Here is a 21812-nt window from a genome sequence, read left to right as displayed (position 1 = left end):
TATGAATAATTAAAACAATTAAAATTCTCCTGTGGGTGACTTCTGTTTGGGATATCCAGGAAGGACAACTGCGTCAAATTACTGAGGGGGCCTCAAACCACTACAGTGTCCTTATTCCTTATTTTCAGTTAAAAGTTAATGATAAATGTCATCTGGAAGTGGGATCAGAACTAGACTTACAGCAAATCTCGTATGTTTCCAGGTGCCACTACATACCCATGTAATTCTAATTCTGGGGAAATGAGAAAAAATACATATGTAAATTTAACTAACCCTTAGAGACAAAAAAGAATGTCAGAATTTTCTTTCCAGGATTTGCCATATGTCCCTTTCCTGATAGGAATTCCTCTTATAGATTATGCCATGGCACACAGTATCACTTACACAGGTACTGATGTTTCCTACTCATAGGAAAAAAAACACCCAGTAGAAGTACATGCATTTTACCATTAAGACGATATATATATAAATGTGACATTTCCTGAAAGTAACTATTGGTAGACATGTCTGAGAACAAGTAAAATCTATTCAGTGCTTAGTTTTTTTTTCCCCTCAGAATGATGGAATTCTTAAATCCAAAATGTTTCCCGTATTGAGTTCCACTCCAAAACAGAGCCCTACAAATGTCACTGAGGCAGAATCTACATCTTCACCATCTTAGAGGAGAGGCCCTGAGCCACGTCCATGGTACTGTGCATGTGGCTGGGTCCAGTAAAAGTTAGTAAACTGATGCCATGGGCCACTTGGTGTTTGACTCAGGTTTTGTTGGTTCACCTAGAGGGTTGAATTTTCTGGAATCAGATGGGCCTATGTCCCAAATTCAGGGGACAGCTAAGTTTTGTGCAATACTTTCATATACTTCCCAGAGATATCCAGTATGAGACAGAGTCTCTGAGACTTCCTTGGAGCTATTTAGAGCTCCTGAGTAGGACTTTCATCTCTCCTGATTTGATGTGGTCATGGGGACTGGAAATGGGGATGAGTTCAATAATTCCATTATCTGTCATAGTCTAGTACAGGATTTCTCAGCCTTGATTCTCAACTACTGATAACTGGGACCAGATAATTCTTTGTTGTGTTGTACATTGTAGGATGTTTCAGCATCACCCCTAGCCTCTACTCACTAGATGTCAGTGACGCTCCTCGCACAGTTGTGACAATCAAATATGTTTCCAGATATTGTCAAGTTCAAATATGTTTCTAGACATTGTCAAGTGTCCCCTGGGGTAGGGGGAATTATCCACACTTGAGAACTACTGGGCTATTAGAAGGCTGAAGGAAAAATTTTTCTGGTTGCAAGAGGCTTCCATTAAGGATGTGAGTAAGAATCTTGCTCTATAAGAAATACAAATGGTACTAACTCAGATTTAGGGGCCCTGTCATGTGTTCCAGTCCTCCTTTGTGCTGGTCCTTACTTAGCTATTCTCTTTAATGTACCATAATCCCTGTAAAATCTTGTTTTACTTGCCCATTATTTTACATAAATAAGAACGTAGTCAATGTCGGTGAGTTAAATGAATATGGTAGGTACAATGTAAGATGGTAACTTTGGGACTATGGCTGGGTGTTTCCTTCTCTAAGAATCCTTGCAGAATCAGATATGCAACAATGGAGAGCAGGCCACAGCCATTTAAAAAAAGATGCTTTAGTGGTAAGTTGTTCCAAGTAACGTTCTTCATTATCAAGTATCCAGTGCTTGTCATGTGCTAAACATCCTACTACCTGCCAACACAGTACACTGTAGGCTTTTCTTAAGAACCTTACAGTCTAAAAAGGGGGAAATTGGTACACACTACTGGTGGAATATTTATCTCATAAATAGATAAAGAAGTTACATAAATCCATAAAATGAGGAAGGGGTTATACAACTCTGGGTGAGGGCCTGTGCCTCATTCCATATCACTAGTCAATACTTGTAGGTTCCAGATCTATAAAATAATGGGGTACATCCATTTGGTATCTGGAGCTTTTGAAGTTTCTAGGATTCTGAAGGGATTACATCTAAAGTATGGGCCTCCAGTTCCATACTGATGGTGAAGGTTGCATCTTTGCAACATCTTGTATGGGTACTCTGACCAAGAGCTAATATTGATGAGTACCTATGATGACAGGGCCAAGAGAGACTCTTGGTACACACACCTCATGTCATACAACAACCTTGCAAGGTACGTGTTATCATTGCTAATTTGCTGATGAAGGAGACAATGGCTGGAATCTTTTAGAAAGAGAGAGCTGAAATTCCAAAGATATCTTCTAACTCTAAAGTACTTTCTGCCATACCCCAACAATATGGTCTCTTTTTATTTAATCAGCCATCAGATCTTATGGTCCTACACTATGTTAGATATCGGGAATATAAAGATAAATAAGACATGGCAGCTTTTCCCAAAGATGTCACAGCGGAAATAGAAAAAGTGGTGGGAATAGGTACAGATAGATATGACATAAGTGTGTGCACTAAGTGCTTGTGTGAAATAATGGGAAGGGTGCTATTTCTCAACCACTGTTCTAAGAAGCATGTAGTGCTTTGTCTATAAGCATGATCCTGCTCATTAGAAACTTCAGGGAATGCCATTAACTCAGTAAGACCAGCTACTTTCTTGCCCTCTTTAAGTAGGTTAATAGGAAGTTAATAGAATTAATTGCCTTTGTTTGGGGGGGAAGTAAGCTGTGTTTCAACTGACAGCATTAATTCATCTTTTTACGCACATACACTGTTGCACATTTATTTTGTGGTTTCAATTTTAAGAGTTTAAAGAAAACAGTTTTGATGTGTAATGGGAATAGACGCATGCTGTCACACCGCACCTTGTCAATGCAAAATGAAGCTGGAGAACATTTTCAGGAAGGGGAACAGCAAAGCACAAGTGATATCCAACTCTCACTTCCAAAAAAAGAAGGACACATTAAGGCTATATAAAAGGATGTGGGCAACCACGTCATACTGGGCACTTCCTGGTGAGAGAAAAGCGCTGTTAGAATGGGAGCTGCTGTGGGTCCTTGTCTAGGAGCAGTCATTTTACTGGGGAGCAAGCTCAGAGCTGCAGAGCCAGCTGCTTGCTGGGAAGGGAATGAGTTTGTCTTTCCATGGTGTTTAAATGCTATTTGTGGGAGTAATTTTAGGTTTGTTATCTGAATGTGGGAAGATGAGTGAAGAGTCCTCTGTGGGGCAGATGCAGCTTTTGCTTCTCCAAGAGCACACTTTCTCAGTTTCCTATTGCCTCTTCTTTCTTTTTTTTCCCACTTCCTCACCACCATTCATTATTCAGTCTATTTTCTCTTGCTCTTTCATTGCTCATTTTGATCTTCGTCATCCTCCCTTTCATTTTTGTTGCTGTCCCTAGTCCTTAAAATTTTTATGAAGGCAGTTTTTGCTTTTGTTTTCAAAATGTGTTGATATTCAATAGTCCTCGTAGGATTTCAAGCCAAACTAAAAAAAGGTTGAGAAAAAGAAAAGTAAACTCGACTTTCTCAAACTTTCTAAAACTTCTTTTTGAGAAAAGGGAAAATGTTCAGGTCAGTTCTTATTTTTACCTGAACAGTTTTCCCTTCCACATAGTCAGCATAAGGAATGTAAAAAGATTTAGGGGCATACAGTCAGGGTCATGAATAATTCAAATATATATTAAGAATGCAGAACTTTTGGAGCGAAAAGTACATTTCATGGAGAATATTGGAAAAACACTAGGGAATGAAAACAAATATCACTTCTTTTTCTTTTTCCAATTATAAATCACAAAGTACCCTGGAACCAGGATTCAGATCTTCTTTCTAAAACAGAAGTCAAATTGAACCACGGTAGTAAGCAGAATTTCTTGCTTTTCCATTATCTTTTTATAGCCATTGTTATGTACCTCAAGGTTTTTATAAATAACTCCATAAAATTCACCAACTTTTTGGAATTCTAAAAATTATTTGCATCCTGGCATTTAGACTGATTTTATTTTTGAAACATACATACTTATTTTAGGCACACGCTTTTTGATACATCCAGTTTTCAAGAAAATGTGATCATCTCCTTTTTAATAATAAACTAAGCAAAAAGTGAATTTTTAGAAAAGAGGGGATTACTAATTGTGGGAAGGCCCAGCAATGTTTTCTTCCAAAACCTAGTGTGATCATGTTGTACAGGGATTCCTGGCACCATAATGTAATTATTACTGCCTTGACACATTCAGTGCAATGGAAAATTTATTTTAATGTTATTCTTTTTATACCTGGTGCCATCTGTGATGACATCAACCATAATTCCTGGCACATACTGGGTATTCAATATATATTTGACCTTTTTCTTCTTCCTTGCATCTGTGTTGAAAATCTTTAAAAGGCCATCTATAATTTAACATAGAAAACTTATTTTTCTTTTAATGTTGACAAATAAGCAGACCTTTCTTTCAGTCCCCAAAGCACTCTTGGATTCTCATTTATTTGGGACTTATCAACTTTTTAAAAGAAAAATATATATCATACATATTTTAAGTATTTATCTCTAATGTCTTTTTAAATGTCCTTTCTACAAGATTAAAGTAAAAATAACTATTTTAAACATCATCTAGGCCATTTTATCTGAATAAAAATATACTTCATAAGAGACCTTATATATTCATTGGTGTGTGGTTAGGTGAATTCTTCCATTAAAATCCTGGAAACTATATTAAATATTTGAAAGTCCTCAGACAGCCCTGGAATCTGCCACATAATACATTGCTGTAACTAACTAAAATTAATGTGGGAGAAGTTACAGAGTTCTTGCTTTTTCTTCTCTAGTGAGATTCTGAGAAAGTCATCCAACCTGGATAAGGACAGCAATTTATCATTCCAGAGCACCCAAGTTCCAGAAAGAAGGCATGCATCACTAGGTAAGCTATTTTCTTCTGTAGAGTTTAGAACAAGCCTTATGGAACAGTAAAGGTCTAATCTTTGAAAGGTTTATACTTTAAACTTTTCAAACAAAGATGGAATGCTTAGAATATCCCTGAGAGATCTAAATGTTCCTCATGGTTGCCTGAGTATGGCAGTGCAATTACGCAAAGGTGTCGAGAATAATTAGAAATTAAGTTCTTACTGAAATACCCTACAGGAGCAAAAGCCTACATGTTGAGAATTGCACCATTTCCCAGAACTGACTCTAGACTCTTACGTTGTCTGCAATGAGATGATGCGGGGATGGGTTAGAAAGCTCATTAATAAAAATTATTGGAAACAATCTCAGAGGTTTGTCTAGATTTTCCATTTTACAGATGAAAAATATGAGGCTCAGCAAAGTTAGGCGCTGTGTCTATAGCCATACAGCAGAGCTGGCATTAGAAGGACTTGCAGGCCAGTACTCTTTCAGCTGTACACTTCTTCCTCACACTTAATGCTCAGTATCACAGTCTTCAGTGTGACTGTGGACTTGCTTCACATCTGGGCCAGTAGCTCTCAAATTACACGTGCAGAGAATCTTCCTGAGTTACTCCCTCAAAAGCTGCATTCCTGAGCCTTAGGCACAACTGATTCAATTCCAAGTGGACTTGAGAAACACTGATTAGAAGCCACATGTTAAAAAAATAAATGCTTTAAACAGCATGACTGGCTCACATTCATCTGACAAATATTTATTAAGTCCCTAATACTAAGCAGCCACTGTCTTAGGGGCTGGGGATATATTAGTGAACAAAACAAGATTCCTGTATGTTGAAATATGGCTGGTGCTCTGGATAAAAAGGGAGTTTCTTTAAAAAGGTCATGGGATATTTAAGACTTTATGATATTAAATAACATTCCAATGCAAGTTGATGGAGCAAGTAAAAAAAAAAAAAAGTCCCGTGTTAATATAGTAGGAACATGGTGGTGAATGGTTTTGAGGAGTTAATATTCTGTTATGAATGATCTGTGGGTGTTTGGCTGAGTAGGTTAAAGCACCATAGAAATAAGGTTATAATGTTATGGTCTAGTAAGTTTTGCTTTGCTTGGTAGCCACAGATTATGTTTCTCACTCTGGCCAGTTATCTCACAAATATATTCCATAGTCTAAAGGAATCAGATGGCAAATTCTTCAGTCCCATGGGCACTAAAATAAAGCCTAGGCCCTACTGCTGATGAGTCACTGGTACCATTAAGATTCTTTGCTCTGAGGATGACAAAAGACTTCTGTATTAAATTTATAAAAGTCAATATACTGGCTTAATGAACATCCATGTTATAGATACGAATGTAGTCTTCTAGCTAATGCTCCAAACCCAGAAAACTCTGCTACATCATAAATAAACAATACTAGATGAAGATGCATTGGGAATTACTTAATTAGAGTATACTGTAGTCCAGGCTAATTGCTTTATCCCATTTATTTGATCTAAAATATTATTCAGAAACCACTTGGAGAAAGGAATTTATGATTCTAAGCAGATTTCAGTGTCCCAATTGGATAATTAAAAGAAAAGATCATTATCGCCAGATGTGCATTGGCAGATCCTTTGAACAGATGTTGGATATGATGGATCTGTGGAGCTAGTGTAGGTACCTCAAATCCTCCAGGCCTGCACAGAAATGATTTGGTTTATTGGGCAATAATATTGGTGATGAAGTTTAATGTCACAGACTGGAATGAAAGTAAATGACGTCTAAATGATTGGAAAAAAAATAAGAACAGACCAAAGCCATCACAATTTTATATGAAAAGAAAAACTCATGGAATTTGCCATTTTTCCAGTATAAAATGTTCATGGAAGAGGCACATTTGAGCACATCCTTGCTGTAGGGTATATGAGGTCACAAATGATGTTTATGGATTCTCATGCAGTCCTGTGCATTTGTGTGTGTTTGGAATGCCAATCTGTTCCTTCTTTGATTACAGCCACAGTATTTCCCAGTCCAAGTTCTGATTTGGAAAGTCCCAGAACATATACTTTCAATGGCAGTCAAGTGCTCGCACGAATTCTTGGCTTGGAAAAGGTAACTTGATTCAGTTTTGTAATGAGTAGAGTGATTCAACATAGGCCTTTTAGGTTAATAGAAGGATCTCTCAAATAGCAAGATGTTTGGAGCACCTTTCCTATTTAGAGTAGTATCTTAGGCAACTTCTTTTCTTAGGAACTCTTCAATAAACAGCTTAATTGTAAGACATTCTGAATTCCTTAAGATCTTGAGTATTTATTTACTTCCCTGTTAAGTCCCTTAATTGAACTTAAAGTTTTCATTTAATAAGAAATTAGAGTAGCATTATATGTCATGTTTTAATTTTCTGAAACAGGAAAGAAAAAAAGATCAAATGAAGTTAAAATGCTCTTCGAATTTGCTGCCTCATCCATACTAATCAAGTTTTGGGAAAAATTAGAGCTAAGGAAAATATTACCCCGAAGTAGGAAAATCCTTTTTCTTAGCATATTTTAGAGAGCTTACCTATGGATTTCTCTGTTTCCTAGAGACTGTCCACTTTAAGATTTCCCAGATTGCAAGATAATGAACATAATTTCTATCAGAGGTGTGAACTGGCAGCCTCTGAGCTAAATGTGTGTGTGAGTGTGTGTACGGAGATTTTAAGACATTGAATGTGCATGCCTTTAAGCAGAACACGTGCTCTTTGTAACTACAATCCCCACTTCTCCTTATTGTCTTTCATCTGGCCAGATTCATATATTTAAGTTATTTGGCTGGTCCCATAGGTATTTAAGTCTTGTTTTATGTGCTCTTTAGAAATGAAAAGACATCATTTTCAACATTTAGCATTAGAGATACTATTCTCTCTCTCTCTCTCCCACTTACCTTTCTTTTCTCCTTCCCCATATCATCTACACACACACACACACACACACACACACACACACACAAGCATTTTTAATAATATATCTATGTCTTGTATAGCAACCATTTCTTTTATCTGATCATGAGACATGTCTTTAAAGTTTATTAATATTCCAATAACCATAACCACTGCTACTGAATATGTCTTCGTTAGTTATACTTAAATTAACACTCTGTACAACTGAGGCATCTCAATAAACTGAGTTATATAAATGAGTCAAAGGCCAGCACAAAAGTGGACTCCAGGAAATGGCATCACACTCATCAACTCTGCCCATGCTGGCCAAAATAGAGGACTTTTCAATCTGTCCAAAATAGACATTGAAAGTCTAGTTTACGTAATATTTGAGGTTTCTAATGTTTTTTGTCTGGCATAGAAGTCTCTCAATATGCCCAGTTAATTCCAGTCTAAAGCTTCCCCCAATCAAGTACAGTGTATAAATTAGAGAACGTTATTCTATTCCATTCTAATTCTTCCATATTGGTTCCTAGAAGTAGACAGTCATGCGTTGGATCAGATAAATTCTTTAATATCTAGAAGAGCAATGCTATTCTCCAAAATGCTACTTTATCGTATTGAAACTCCCAAGTTCTCTTTCTCATATGGAATAAAATTTCAGAATTTTGTGAGGCAGCACAGAGCTATGTATCCAGGGGAGATAAGCCAAAAATGAAATTTCTATGTATGAATACATATTTTTAGAGTAGTTGGAGCAGGGAAGAGATGTAAAAATTAGGATGATATATTGATGCCTGTGTCAGCAATCTCTCTGATTCCTCTTTCTTTCTCTTTACTGCTTTCTGCAACACTTGCAAGAATGAGTAGAGAAATCATTTTGGGGTGAGTTTATGTGGACTGTTAGAAGAGAGATATGGACGAATGACTAGAAGGCCTAACACTTATAGTACATCCTAGATAAATGGATTCTGTCTTGTTCCATTACTTGTAGAATTTGAGTCACTAGAAGGTAGCATGTATATTTTGTAATATACACTTAAGAGGAGGATGAAATCGGCCTCACCTCATGGAGTAATAAGAATTAATTATTAAGATGGACCCCTTAAGTCTGACAACAAACTATCATTAGCTCTGTAAATATCTAAACAACTTAATAATGGTAAATATGATCAATATTATTGGTAAAATACTGCTACATCATGACTGGCCTGAATTATGAATATATAGGGAGATGATGATGATTCCATTATGAAAATGATTTCCAGTGACTACTTCTAGTAGTTATGCCTGCTATTATATATTTTCATATATGTTTTCCTTTTTCTTTCTATATATAAGACTTAGATGGAAGAATTGCTTTGCAAATGAAGCAATCTATATTTGTACACTTCTGTAAATAGACACTGTTCATCCTAGGAATAGACCTCGAAGCTCCTTCTGTTGGAAGTCTTCCAAAGATCACAACCAGTTTCCCATGAGTGTCATGAAGAGTTAGGACACCTGAGTTAGGACACCGCTGCTCAATGTCCAGAAAAAATGAATAAGATTTTTATGCATGAAGATTTTTATAAGCAAAGACTCTGTATACTGAGGTTTTCTAGTCAGAGACAAGAAATGAGTTCAATCAAATAAATCATATATAAATCATTTAAATAATAACAATGACAAGAATTTACCACATTCATGCATTCACTCTACAAGTTCTCATGGGTAAATTATATGTTCTTCATTGTTATTTTAATAGCTGCTATAATGGAGGACCTTAAAATGGCTATTTTGAAGACCGCTTAGATTCCTTGAAGACTAGAATATTTGAACATCTACAATTATTAACATTCATATTTTACTCTTTTCACACATGCTTTTAGCTGTTAAAGCAAAATTCAACTTCAGAAGATATACGAAGAGAACTGTGTGATAGCTATCCAGGATACATTGTGGATGATGCCTTCTCTTGGACCTTTCTAGGAAGAAATATTTTTAACAAATTTTGCCTTTCTAACATGACCCTTTTAGAGTCTTCTCTCCAAGAACTAAACAAACAGTTCTCCCAGGTGAGTGTAGATCTTTGATGTACAAAGTGACTCAACATGAATTAAAGGGCAATTCTATAGCCCATGTAGACTGGGAAATGCTGACTGGGATATTTGTTTACCTTAGGCATGTTTTCCTCGCATAGACATCTGCACACAAAGTTTAATTTTAAGTAATATTACATATTTAATGTGAAAGGCTGAAATGATTTCAATGCTAAACCAAAAATATTACATTATGGTTAATGTGGACACACATTTTAAATAAAATATGGCTTTGCTCTACAGTAAATGAAGTTTGATTGTTTTCTCTGAGATCTTTAGGTGAGATTACTCAGGCTATGATACAAGTTTAATAATTAAATTATCACAGTCATATAACTGTCAGAATTTAGAATAATGGGTAAAATCTTTTTATTTTTCTTACTGACTTCAAACCTAGTTTGAAAAGCTATTTTTTCTTTAATTGTAAATTTTCAAAAACTTTTATTTTAGGTTCAGGGGCACATATTGCAGGTTTGTTATATAAGTAAACTCATGTCACAGTGGTTTATTGTCTAGATTATTTTGTCACCCAGGTACTAAGCCTAGTACTCAGTAGTTATTTTTTCTGATCCTCACCCTCATCCCACTCTTCACCCTCAAGTAAGTCCTAGTGTCTGTTGTTCCCCTCTTTGTGTCCATGTGTTCTCATCATGTAGCTCCCACTTATAAGTGAGAAAACGCAGTATTTCGTTTTCTGTTCCTGCATAGTTTGCTAAGGATAATGGCCTCTAGCTCTATCCATTTGCCTGCAAAGGACATCATCTCGTTGTTTGTTATGGTTGCATAGCATTCCATGGTGTATGTGTACCACATTTTCTTTATCCAATCTGCCACTGATGGGCATTGAGGTTGATTCCATGTCTTTGTTTTCGTTTTGTTTTGCTTTTTGTTTTTTCTGAGACACAACTTCACTCTGTCACCCAGGCTGGAGGGCAATGGTGCTATCTCAGCTCACTGAAACCTCCGCCTCCCAGGTTCAAGTGAATCTTGTGCCTCAGCTTCCCAAGTAGCTGGGACTACAGGCGCAGGCCACCACGTCCAGCTAATTTTTTTTTTTTTTGTATTATTAGTAGAGATAAGGTTTTGTCATGTTGGCCAGGCTCATCTTGAACTCCTGACCTCAAGTGACCCACCTGCCTGGGCCTCCCAAAGTGCGGGGATTATAGACGTGAGCCACTGCACCCGGCCAAGTCTATGTCTTTATTATTGTGTGACTAGTGCTGCAGTGAACATACGTGTGCATGTCTTTATAGTAGAATAATTTATATTCTGCTGGGTATATACCCAGTAATGGGATTTCTGGATTGAATGTTTTTAGGTCTTTGAGGAATCACCACACTGTTTTCCACAATGTTGAAACTAATTTATACTCCCAGTAACAGTGTTTAAGTGTTTCCTTTCTGTGCAACCTCACCAGCATCTGTTATTTTTTGACTTTTTAATAGCCGTTCTGACTGGTGTGAGATGGCATTTCACTGTGGTTTTGATTTGCATTTCTCTAATGATCAGTGATATTGAGCTTTTTTTCATATGCTTGTTGGCCGTAGGTATGTCTTCTTTTGAAAAGCATCTGTTCATGTCCTTTGCCTACTTTTTAGTGGAGTTGTTCTTTTTTTTCTTTAGACTTTTTTCAGATGCATAGTTTGCAAAAATGTTCTCCCATTCCGTAGGCTGTCTGTTTATTCTGTTGATGGTTTCTTTGCTGTGCAGAAGCTCTTAAGTTTAATTAGATCCCATTTGTCAATTTTTGCTTTTGTTTTGATTGCTTTTGGCCTCTTTGTCATAAAATATTTACCATTTCCTGTGTCTAGAATTGTGTTGCCAAGTTATCTTCCAGGGTTTTTATAATTTGGGGTTTTACATTTAAGTCTTTAATCAAACTTCAGTTGAATTTTGTATATGGTTGTAAGCAAGGGGTCTGGTTTCATTCTTTCACATATGGCTAGCCAGTTATCCCAATGTCATTTATTGAGTAAGGAGTTCTTTCCCCATGGCTTGTTTTTGTCACGTTTGTTGAAGATCAGATGGTTGTAGGTGTGTAGCCCTATTTCTGGGTTTGTTATTCTGTTCCATTGGTCTATGTGTCTGTTTTTGTACCAGTACCATGCTGTTTTGGTTACTGTAGCCCTGTAGTATAGTTTGAAGTTAGGTAACGTGATTCCTCCAGCAAGAAGTTAAATTTTGATAAAACAATATATCCCTCTCACCAAAATATTATACATTAGAACCAAGAACACTCTACTATGGAGTGTTTGCATACATTAGTCTTTAAAAAACTTAATTTAATGTTAAGTTCCAGGATACATGTGTAGGACATGCAGGTTTGCTTCATAGGTAAATGTGTGTCATGGTGGTTTGCTGCACCTGTCAACCCATCACCTAGGTATTAAGCCAAGTATGCATTAACTATTTATCTGGATATTTTCCTTTCCCCACCCACTTCTGACAAACCCCAATGTGTGTTGTTCCCCTCTGTGTGTCCATGTATTCTCATTGTTCAGCTCCCACTTACAAGTGAGAACATGTGGTGTTTGGTTTTTTGTTCCTGTGTTAGTTTGCTGAGGATAATGGCTTCCAGCTACATACATGTCCCTGCAAAGGACATGATCTCATTCCTTTTTTCTGGCTGCATAGTATTCCATGGTGTATAGTATCATCTTTATCCAATCTATCATTGATGGGCATTTGGGTTGATTTCATGTCTTTGCTATTATGAATAGTGCATACACTGGCCTTAAACAACAATGGTAAAAATGGACACCAATAATCTACATTTAATGAAACCCCACATACAATGAGAGATCACAAAAAAAGTTCAAAATTCTCTTGAAATTTCATAGATATAAATAAATATGTCCATATCTAGTATTTTCCCCTTGATTTTTTGAATTTTTATTGTAATTTCTTTTAAGTACAGAATGCTTAAATAACCCTTTAGTAATCTGAATTTTACTGAGTAAAAAAAAAAAGAGGTATGGTTATAATAATCCCCAATCCAATGTAAAGCACTTATGATATATTTTTTAACAAAATTGGCGGTCATGTAGAATAGAATATGTGGTTTAAAAAAAAAAAAAGACATTATTCAAAATCACATAGCACTAAGTATGTGTAATTGTAATAGTAAACACTTTCCTGAATTTTATATATATATATATACACACACACACACACACATATAAAAATCTATCTATATCTCTACTAATCTGTATATTAGTTTTAGGAGTACTCCATGCAAACAATATAATATCTAGTAATAAGTATAGGGAAGATATATCTGCAACTCCTAAACCAAGTCCTAAGAAATAAAACATTACTCAAAGCTAATTTTATGTTAGGAACTTAATTTTAATTTTGAAATACATAATTTGAAATATTTTATATAAATACGGCTTTGTTAATCAAACTTTATACCAATTTCTGGAGCTACAGGGAAAAGATCCAATTATGTTTAAGAACATTAGAAATAGTTGCTGGTTTTCCAAATAAAAGATTGGCTTCAAACTGAGTAAAGATCTAAAAGAATTGCTTATGTGAAAATCAGATTTTTGTTGCTTTTAAAAACAGCAAACCACGTGATTATGAATGTTAAAGTCTCATTTTACTCTGTTTGTGGTTTTATATTTTAAGCTATCCAGTGACCCCAACAATCAGAAGATAGTGTTTCAGGAAATAGTCAGAGTGCTGTCTTTCTTCTCACAAGTGCAAGAGCAGAAAGCTGTGTGGCAGCTTCTCTCTAGTTTTCCAAATGTGTTTCAGAATGACACATCACTAAGCAATCTATTTGATGTTCTTCGAAAGGCAAACAGGTAAGAAAATATAAGAATTAAATGTAATATTAGTGTTCACAAAGAAGTCTTTAAAAAAATGTTACCTGTGATGATTACTGTTAGGTGGGTTATTTAAAAACAGAACAAATAATCCTTCAGCCTCTTATTGCAGATTTTAGCAACAAAGGTGAGTGTATTAGTTAAACAAAGAAGAAACACACACTGTGCCATCAAGGTTATGGAAGCATCCATGAGGAACTGATCCTAACTGTTGTATCGTTACCGGGTATCACAGAGCTTCTAAGAATGAGGTGTACAGCAGGACCAACGATATATTGCAGCACTGACTCCAGCTCATTCAGGGACAACCTGAGCTCTATGCATTGAGCATTTAAACTATCCAGGAATAAAATATCTCAGTGAGTTTTGTTTGGTACCATCCAATATAAAACAACCATTTTGGTAGGAGTTTTGTTCCTAGTCACCTCAAAGAGGTTGGTCTCCCTCATGTGTAGTCAGCTTAGAAATGACCTTTCCAAGCCTGCATATCAGTTAGCCTTGGTATATATGTTATAAAGATTTTAAAATCTTTGCAGGAGAAACCCCTTTAAAGGTTACTTTATTCGGAAAAGAGATCTCGGGATGGCCAGTATTTAGAGTTTAATGGACAGTACTTAGGTTTTGATTGCCCTGTATAGCTAATTTGAAAATATGCCTTAAAAATCCAACTACTGCATCAATGATGTTCGATTATTAAGTGCCTATTACTTGCTAGACATGTTACCAAGCCGTTTGTACACATTATCACATTGAATCTTACAACAAACAGTATTTATTTTATAAATTAGGTAACAGTCATAAAAATTAAATATTTGCAGATCATGCATCTTGAAGGGTTTGCAACTAGGTTTTCTAACTCCAGAACCCAGGCTGCCTCTCTTATATGTCACTAATAGCATGATGTAGTCTATTTTATATGTCTAAAGCATCAGACGAGATTGTTTTTTACTTTCGGAATGCTTTTAAGAGCTTATATCTGTTCAAAGACCTTATAATAAGTCCTTGTATTGATACAATAATCTCATTTGATTCTCAGAATAGTGCTTTGAGCTGGAGACAACAGGTTCCCATTTTACAGAAGAGGAGACAAATCCTTATGGAGGTCAAATGGCTTCCCCAAGGTTCTACAGTTAGTATGTGGCAAAGCCAGGACCTAAACTCAAAGAATTAGAATCCCAGTCCTATACTGTTTCCATGGTAACATACCCTAACTGGAATACAGAAGGAGCAAGATATTAGGAAGTTTGATTCTCTATGTTAACCCTCATTTTATCTCTTAGGGAAATTTTCACTCACTCAGCATTTTGACATTTGATCCTTTTCCTCCTATTTATCTTCTGTCTTAGGAAGCAAACAGGTGAATCTGTAAAAGGAGAAAAGGACAAGGGGAATTGTACGACTTGTATAGTGTAGCAGTGAAAAGAGTCAAAATAATATTCAGACCACAAATAAGATATCACTACACACTCACTGGAATGGGTAAAATGTTAAAAGATGTATAATTCCAAGTGTCGGCAAGAACATAGAGCAACTGAAGCGGTCATATATTACCAGTTAGCGTGGAAAACAACACAATCATTTGGAAAATAGTGTGACAGCTTCTAATGAAGTTAAACAGTAGATCTATATGAGGCTGCATTCTACTCTTGGGTATTTATCCAAGAAAATGAAAATATATGCACATACAAAGACTTGTATGCTAATGTTTATTTCTTGATAATAGCTAAAAGTTGAGCTGGGTAATCAAATATCTATAAACAAAATGGCAAAACAAATGTGGTTTATTCATATAATTCATATATTAAAATGCAACACAGCAATAAAAATAAGCAGATTATTGAGTCACACAAGGTAAATAAGTTTGATTAATAGTATGCTGGCAAAAACATCAAAACAAAAAATATATACTGTGTATGTAGATAGTGTATCATCCTACTTATAGAAGGTTCTAGAATTGACACAATTAATCTATAGTGTTAGAAATCAGATCAGTGAATTCGTGAGCAACTTCATGAGAAAAATTTTCTGGGGTGATTGAAATGTTTGTATCTTAATTGACATGGTGGTTACATGTATGTGTATTTGTCAAAACTTATAATTTCACTTTGTACCTCGTAAGTTTATACAATTAAAAATTATCACTTTACAACTTTAAAAAACTCATTGAATTGTACACCTCATATAGGTGCATCTTATTGTATTTAAATTATACTTCAATGAAATTTGATTAAAAAATCAACAACAACAAAACAACAAAAATTCCACAAAATAATATTTAGCAAAAGGCAGAAGATCTAAAAATACTCTAGGCATTATTTTTTTTTTAATTTATTTTTTATTATACTTTAAGTTCTAGGGTACATGTGCACAACATGCAGGTTTGTTACATATGTATACATATGCCATGTTGGTGTGCTGCACCTATTCACTCGTCATTTACATTAGGTATATCTCCTAATGCTATTTCTCCCCTCTCCCCCCACCCCATGACAGGCCCCAGTGTGTGATGTTCCCCTTCCTGTGTCCAAGTGTCCTCATTGTTCAATTCCCACCCATGAGTGAGAGCATGCAGTGTTTGGTTTTCTGTTCTTGCAATAGTTTGCTGAGAATGATGGTTTCCAGCTACATCCATGTCCCTACAAAGGACTTGAACTTATCCTTTTTTATGGCTGCATAGTATTCCATGGTGTATATGTGCCACATTTTCTTAATCCAGTCTGTCATTGATGGACATTTGGATTGGTTCCAAGTCTTTGCTATTGAGAATAGTCTAGGCGTTATTTTGGTGGAGCAAATTACACTGGTAAAAACATTGTGCTGTGGCTATTTTATTTTAACAAGCTCTAATCCAAGTGCTGCAGCTATTTTAATTCCCTTTAAATTTTAAAATATAATTATTGCATATTTTGGCACTATGCAATAGAGTATGTTGTCAAGTAATGATTATAAATGTAAAAGAGTCTGCATAATAATGAAAATAGCTTATTAATAAATAACTTCAACTCAAGCACCTTAGCAAAACAAACAAACAAATAATGTAATTTAAAATGGACAAAAGATCTGAATAGATACTTCTTAAAATAACACATATAAACAGCCAACGTGTATTTTTAAAATGCTCAACATCACTCATCATCAGGGAAATGAAAATCAAAATCAAAACTATAATGAGATATCGTCTAACTGCAGTTAGAATGGCTATTAGCAAAAAGACAAAAACAATAACAGATGCTGGCAGCATACAGAGAAAGGTAAACTCTTACACACTCTTGGTGGGAATGTAAAGTGGAATAGCCGTTGCGGAAAATAATATGGCGGTTCCTCAACAAATTAAACATGCACAGAAAGACAAATACTACATAATCTCATTTTTATGTGGAGCCTAAAAATGTTGATCTCATAGAAGTAGAATGTAGAATAATGGTTACCAGAGGCTGGGTGAAAGGGGAGGATGAGGGAAGGCTGATCAAGGGGTAGAAAGTTACAATTAGATAGGAGTAGCTGGGACTACAGGCATGTGCCACCATGCCTGGCTAATTTTAGTATTTTTAGTAGAGATGGGATTTCATCATATTGGCCAGGCTGGTCTCAAACTCCTGACCTGATCTGCCTGCCTTGGCCTCCCAAAGTGTTGGGATTACAGGTGTGAGTCACAGCACCTGGCCTATTTTGTATTCTTTTCTTACATTTTTTATCTTAAATTTTCTTTAATTCAGCAGTATTTCTTTTTATTTTTAACTGACAAAAATTTTATATATTTATGGCATACGACATGTTGTAATATATATGTACATTGTGGAACGGCTAAGTCAAGCTATTTAACATATACATTTCTTTCATATACTTATTTTTTTGTGAGAACACTTGAAATCTACTAGCTTAACAATTCTTTTTGTATGTAATATACTTTTATTTACATAAACAGGCCTTAGGGCTGGATTTGGCCTGCGGGTTGCATGGGTTAGTAGGTGCAGCAAACCATTATGGTACACGTATACCTGTGTAACAAACCTTCATGTTTTGCACATGTATTCATGCCCCCTCCCCTCTTTTTTTTTTTAGAAGAAATAAAAAAAAGGTTTGGGACACATAACATTTTGTTTGTTTGTTTGTTTTTTGAGATGGTGTCTCCTTCTGTTGCCCAGTATGGAGTTCAGTGGCATGATCTCAGCTCACTGCAACCTCCACCTCCTGGATTCAAGCAATTGTCCTGCCTCAGCCTCCCAAGTAGCTGGGATTACAGGCACGCGCCACCACATCCAGCTAATTTTTTCATTTTTTTGGTAGAGACGGGGTTTCACCATGTTGGCCAGGCTGGTCTTGAACTCCTGACCTCAGGTGATCCGTCCATCTTGGCCTCCCAAAGTGCTGGGATTACAGGTGTGAGCCACCGTGCCCAGCCAACATTTTGTGTTCTTACCAATAGCATGGAAGGTTTGGATTTCTTCATATCTTTGCCAATACTTTTTGTCTCTTTTAAAATTTAATAATATGCATCCTGAGAGCTATGCAATGATATTGAGATTTTGATTTGCATTTCTCTGATGATTGAACATTTTTTCATATGTCTATTGGCTATTTATATGTTTTCTTTGGAGAAATATTTATTCAAGTCCTTAGTCTATTTTTAAATTGGGTTTATTTATTTATTTATGTATTTATGTATTTACTATTGAGCTGTAGAAGGTCTTTATATATTCTGGAAATTAACTCTTTATCAGATAAATGGTTTCCAAATATTTTCTACCATTGTATAGGTTGCCTTTTTGATAGAATAGCATCTGACTTTTATTTAGTCAGAACTTTTCGGGGTGGTCCAGTAATTTATATACTTGATCTTTGTAACATGATAGCCCCTAGTTAATGTGGTTTTTGAGCACGTGAAATGTGCTAGTGTATCTAAGCAACTGAATGTGTAATGTTACTAACTTTGATTAATTTAAATTTTAAAAACTGATACTTGATTCAATTATTGTAATACTTTTTAGTATGTTTAGAATGGCTTAGGTATGTGAATCTACTTTTTCACCTGTAAATTTAATGAAATATAAATACAGATTAAGACTTTTCAATTAAAATTTGGCATCTGCATTGAGATGCCCCATTAGTTTGGAGATGTAGTACAGTAAAGGACCTAAATTCTTTCATTAGTAATTTTTATATTTATTAAATATTGAAATGCTAATATTTTGGATGTATGGAGTTAAAATATATTATTAAAGTTAATTTCATCTGCTTCTTTTAACTTTTTAAATGTGACTACTAGAAAATTCTCAATTAAACACATGGCTTGGATTATATTTCAGTATAAACCATTTTTTAAAGTCAGCTGTTTATTATTATGATTAAGCTGACAGTGTCACTAAAAGCTATAATTTTCTCACAAATGACTGTGTTTTATCACAACATTATGGTCTCATTGGTTTATCTTAGTCTTTGTTGAACAAGTAATAGAGACAAATGGACCCCACAGGAATTTTTATTATTTTTCTAGCATTTGTTTTACATCGTAAATTGTATATAAACCAACCACCAAAATCAGGTTATATAATGTTAAAGTTAAGACAGTCATTAGCAGAAATGAGCAACCTCAAAAGTCGAGAAAAGCGCGTGATAGGATACACAGGATTGTTGCCTTGCTGAGATGAAGGTTATGCTGAGGCATAAATCACAAAAACTCTTTTTAAAAATTACCTTTACTCAGAAGGCAACTTGTTTTTGATGATGTTTTGTTTTGATGATTTCCATTTTTATATGATGAAGAGAAGAAAAATAATCTGTAAAGTAAAATAAATATCAAGTATCCATGGTTTAAAGGATTTCAGAGAAGATGGGAGTCCAGGTGTCATTATTTATTAAGTTACATTTTGTTAGATAAAGATGAATGAAGTCTACTGACATTTAATTAATAATGTTAATGATAATAATGCTGAAAGGTTTAATGAGATTGTCAAATGTTCAGTCTTTGAAGATGTTACTTTGGGACAGTAGGTCAGGTGAGTTAAGCAGAGGGTCAGGCTTGAAGGCTGGCCAAGACTTACGCCCTGAGATAGGCTAACTGGTCTCCGTGGTTGCTAGGGTTTGGAAGTAACCCAACACCTGAGAACCAGGAGATTCTTGGGGCAAACATAAAAATGCCTGAGGTATCACCAGTCATGTATATAGAGCAGAGATGAGAAAAATACAGCCATGTCTCTATGGCCAACTGTTTGGAACACAGCTGGGTGATAAGTTAACAATGCCTGTGGGCTCTGTGCAGAAATGTTCTGCCCTCCTTCTCCCCACCATGTTGAAGCAAAGCTTTTGTGCCAGAGGCAACATATAGGGGAGATAGAACATCAACTTTGAAATAGACAGACCCCAGCTGTACTTGTTATTAACTAAATAACCTGGTGTAAGTTACTTAACTTTTTTAACTTTCATTTTCCCATCTGCAAAACTGGACAAATAAATTGAATTTATAGAATTATTAGAAAACTAAATGTTAGAAAATATATATGCATACATTTTTGTGTATGTTTATAAACATACACACATATCCACATGTATATCCTTATGTTATACTAGATACTACCCAGATGGCACCCTAGACATAGGTCTCTAAACAGCTATCATTCATATCTAGGGGACTAAAATTAACATAATCTTAATCTAAATCTCAAAAACTCTAAAAACATTATAGAATGCCATGAACATGTACACAAATACTATCTATTGCTGGAATATGCATTCAGTGTACTAAGAAACTAGATAAGGAAAAATTACTGTTGGCTAATTTGTACTACATTTAACTTCACAATGTCAAATTTTTAACAAAAGCCTTTTGTTTTCACTACTACTTAACTAAAGCATTGACTCAACTGTTGATATAAGTCACAGTATTTGTATAATGTAGAAATACATGTGTAATAACAATATTTCTTTAAAATGCACTAATGGCTATAAAGGAACTAAAAGACATGTTTTAAGTAACTAATCGTGTTTGCGAAATACAGGATGAACTCAAGCATAACTGAATTTTCTGATTGTCTATCCCCAGTGTAGACTGCCCATCTTATTGGTAACATAAAAGCTATAGAAACAGAGTATGGATATTAATTTTGAACTACCTCTGGAATAGTGCCTATAGACCACTTAAAGGACAGAATATAGTCGTTAATTAGGGCAACGTCCATTTTCTTTTTCGAAAACATTACTATCTGTTTAGCAAAAGATAAATATTATAAATGCTTAAATAATAATTATTCCGGAAACTAGATCCTTTATTTGGGTTTGGTTTTTAATGAAAATACTTTCTAATATTTAATTTTTCTTTTTAGTTAAAAAAAGACGTATTCTTTAATTGAAAGTTGGTTTTCCTAACTACTTATTTCTAAGTCTTAGAAAAAAATCAGTGGGAACCTTGCTCCATTACTTTAAGGCTGGTGATTCCTGATGTTTTAGAAACCTGGAAACGTAAACTGCTCTGTCCAGTTAAGAATATTTTGTTGGGATTTTGTGCATGAAAAGACAAATAATTACATTACAAAGAGTAGCATCTTGTCTTTTATAAGAATAATTTTCTATACTGTAGCCATTTTCTCCTTGAATAATCTTTTGTTTCTGTCTGCAAACCTTGAAACAGAATCTGGTTTAATTGTGTTTTGACTCCTTAGTGTGCTACTGGTTGTGCAGAAGGTTTATCCACGTTTTGCAACTAACGAAGGTTTCAGAACCCTCCAGAAGTCTGTTAAACATCTGCTCAACACTCTGGATTCCCCAGCTCAAGGTATTATATTTCCATCTTACTGTGTTAAATTCAGTGTCACAAAGCCCACTGGAAATATAAAGCAGAGTGCAATGAAAGTAATCATGTAGAGATGATATTATTCTTAGGTGGGGACATATGCTATGAATAAATCTGGATCTCAAGTTAATCGAAGTGTGGAGAAAGGGAGAAATGGCCAAGAAGAGGGAACTGTGACTTTCTAGGGTTCTTATTTAGGTGAAAATGATCTCTGTTAGCTTATAAAACTATGTTTATACTTGGTATAGACAAAAAATCAGGGAATATGCCTCAACAAATAGATTTCTATATTACTATTTGAAACAAATGCCTCAAGTGAATTGCAGTGTTTTTAACTTCATTTTCGAATTTTGATTTTTTAATTAGAGTTCTTTCAT

At 35.2% G+C, this 21812-nt stretch overlaps 1 protein-coding gene and 1 long non-coding RNA gene across 3 annotated transcripts in view; one reads left to right on the top strand and one right to left on the bottom strand.

The window, feature by feature from the left end:
• The window catches only part of LOC105481164 (ATP binding cassette subfamily A member 12), a 211384-nt gene that overhangs the window by 82768 nt on the left and 106804 nt on the right, over window positions 1-21812 (top strand). Inside the window, exons 4-8 of the mRNA XM_011740513.2 lie at window positions 4768-4859; window positions 6836-6933; window positions 9610-9795; window positions 13450-13628; window positions 21305-21417. Of these exons, the coding sequence (XP_011738815.2) occupies window positions 4768-4859; window positions 6836-6933; window positions 9610-9795; window positions 13450-13628; window positions 21305-21417 (668 nt within the window). The remainder of the gene's footprint in view (window positions 1-4767; window positions 4860-6835; window positions 6934-9609; window positions 9796-13449; window positions 13629-21304; window positions 21418-21812) is intronic.
• The window catches only part of LOC105481161 (uncharacterized), a 49290-nt gene that overhangs the window by 14578 nt on the left and 12900 nt on the right, over window positions 1-21812 (bottom strand). For both annotated transcript variants that reach the window (XR_986806.2, XR_011610016.1), the window contains one exon: window positions 14946-15012. This is a non-coding gene — a long non-coding RNA (uncharacterized lncRNA). The remainder of the gene's footprint in view (window positions 1-14945; window positions 15013-21812) is intronic.

The sequence above is a fragment of the Macaca nemestrina genome, chromosome 11 (assembly GCF_043159975.1).
Source record: "Macaca nemestrina isolate mMacNem1 chromosome 11, mMacNem.hap1, whole genome shotgun sequence".
NCBI classification, from domain to species: domain Eukaryota; kingdom Metazoa; phylum Chordata; class Mammalia; order Primates; family Cercopithecidae; genus Macaca; species Macaca nemestrina.
The sequence above is the reverse complement of the archived record's forward strand: the minus strand, read 5'-3'. Positions and strand labels throughout refer to the sequence as shown.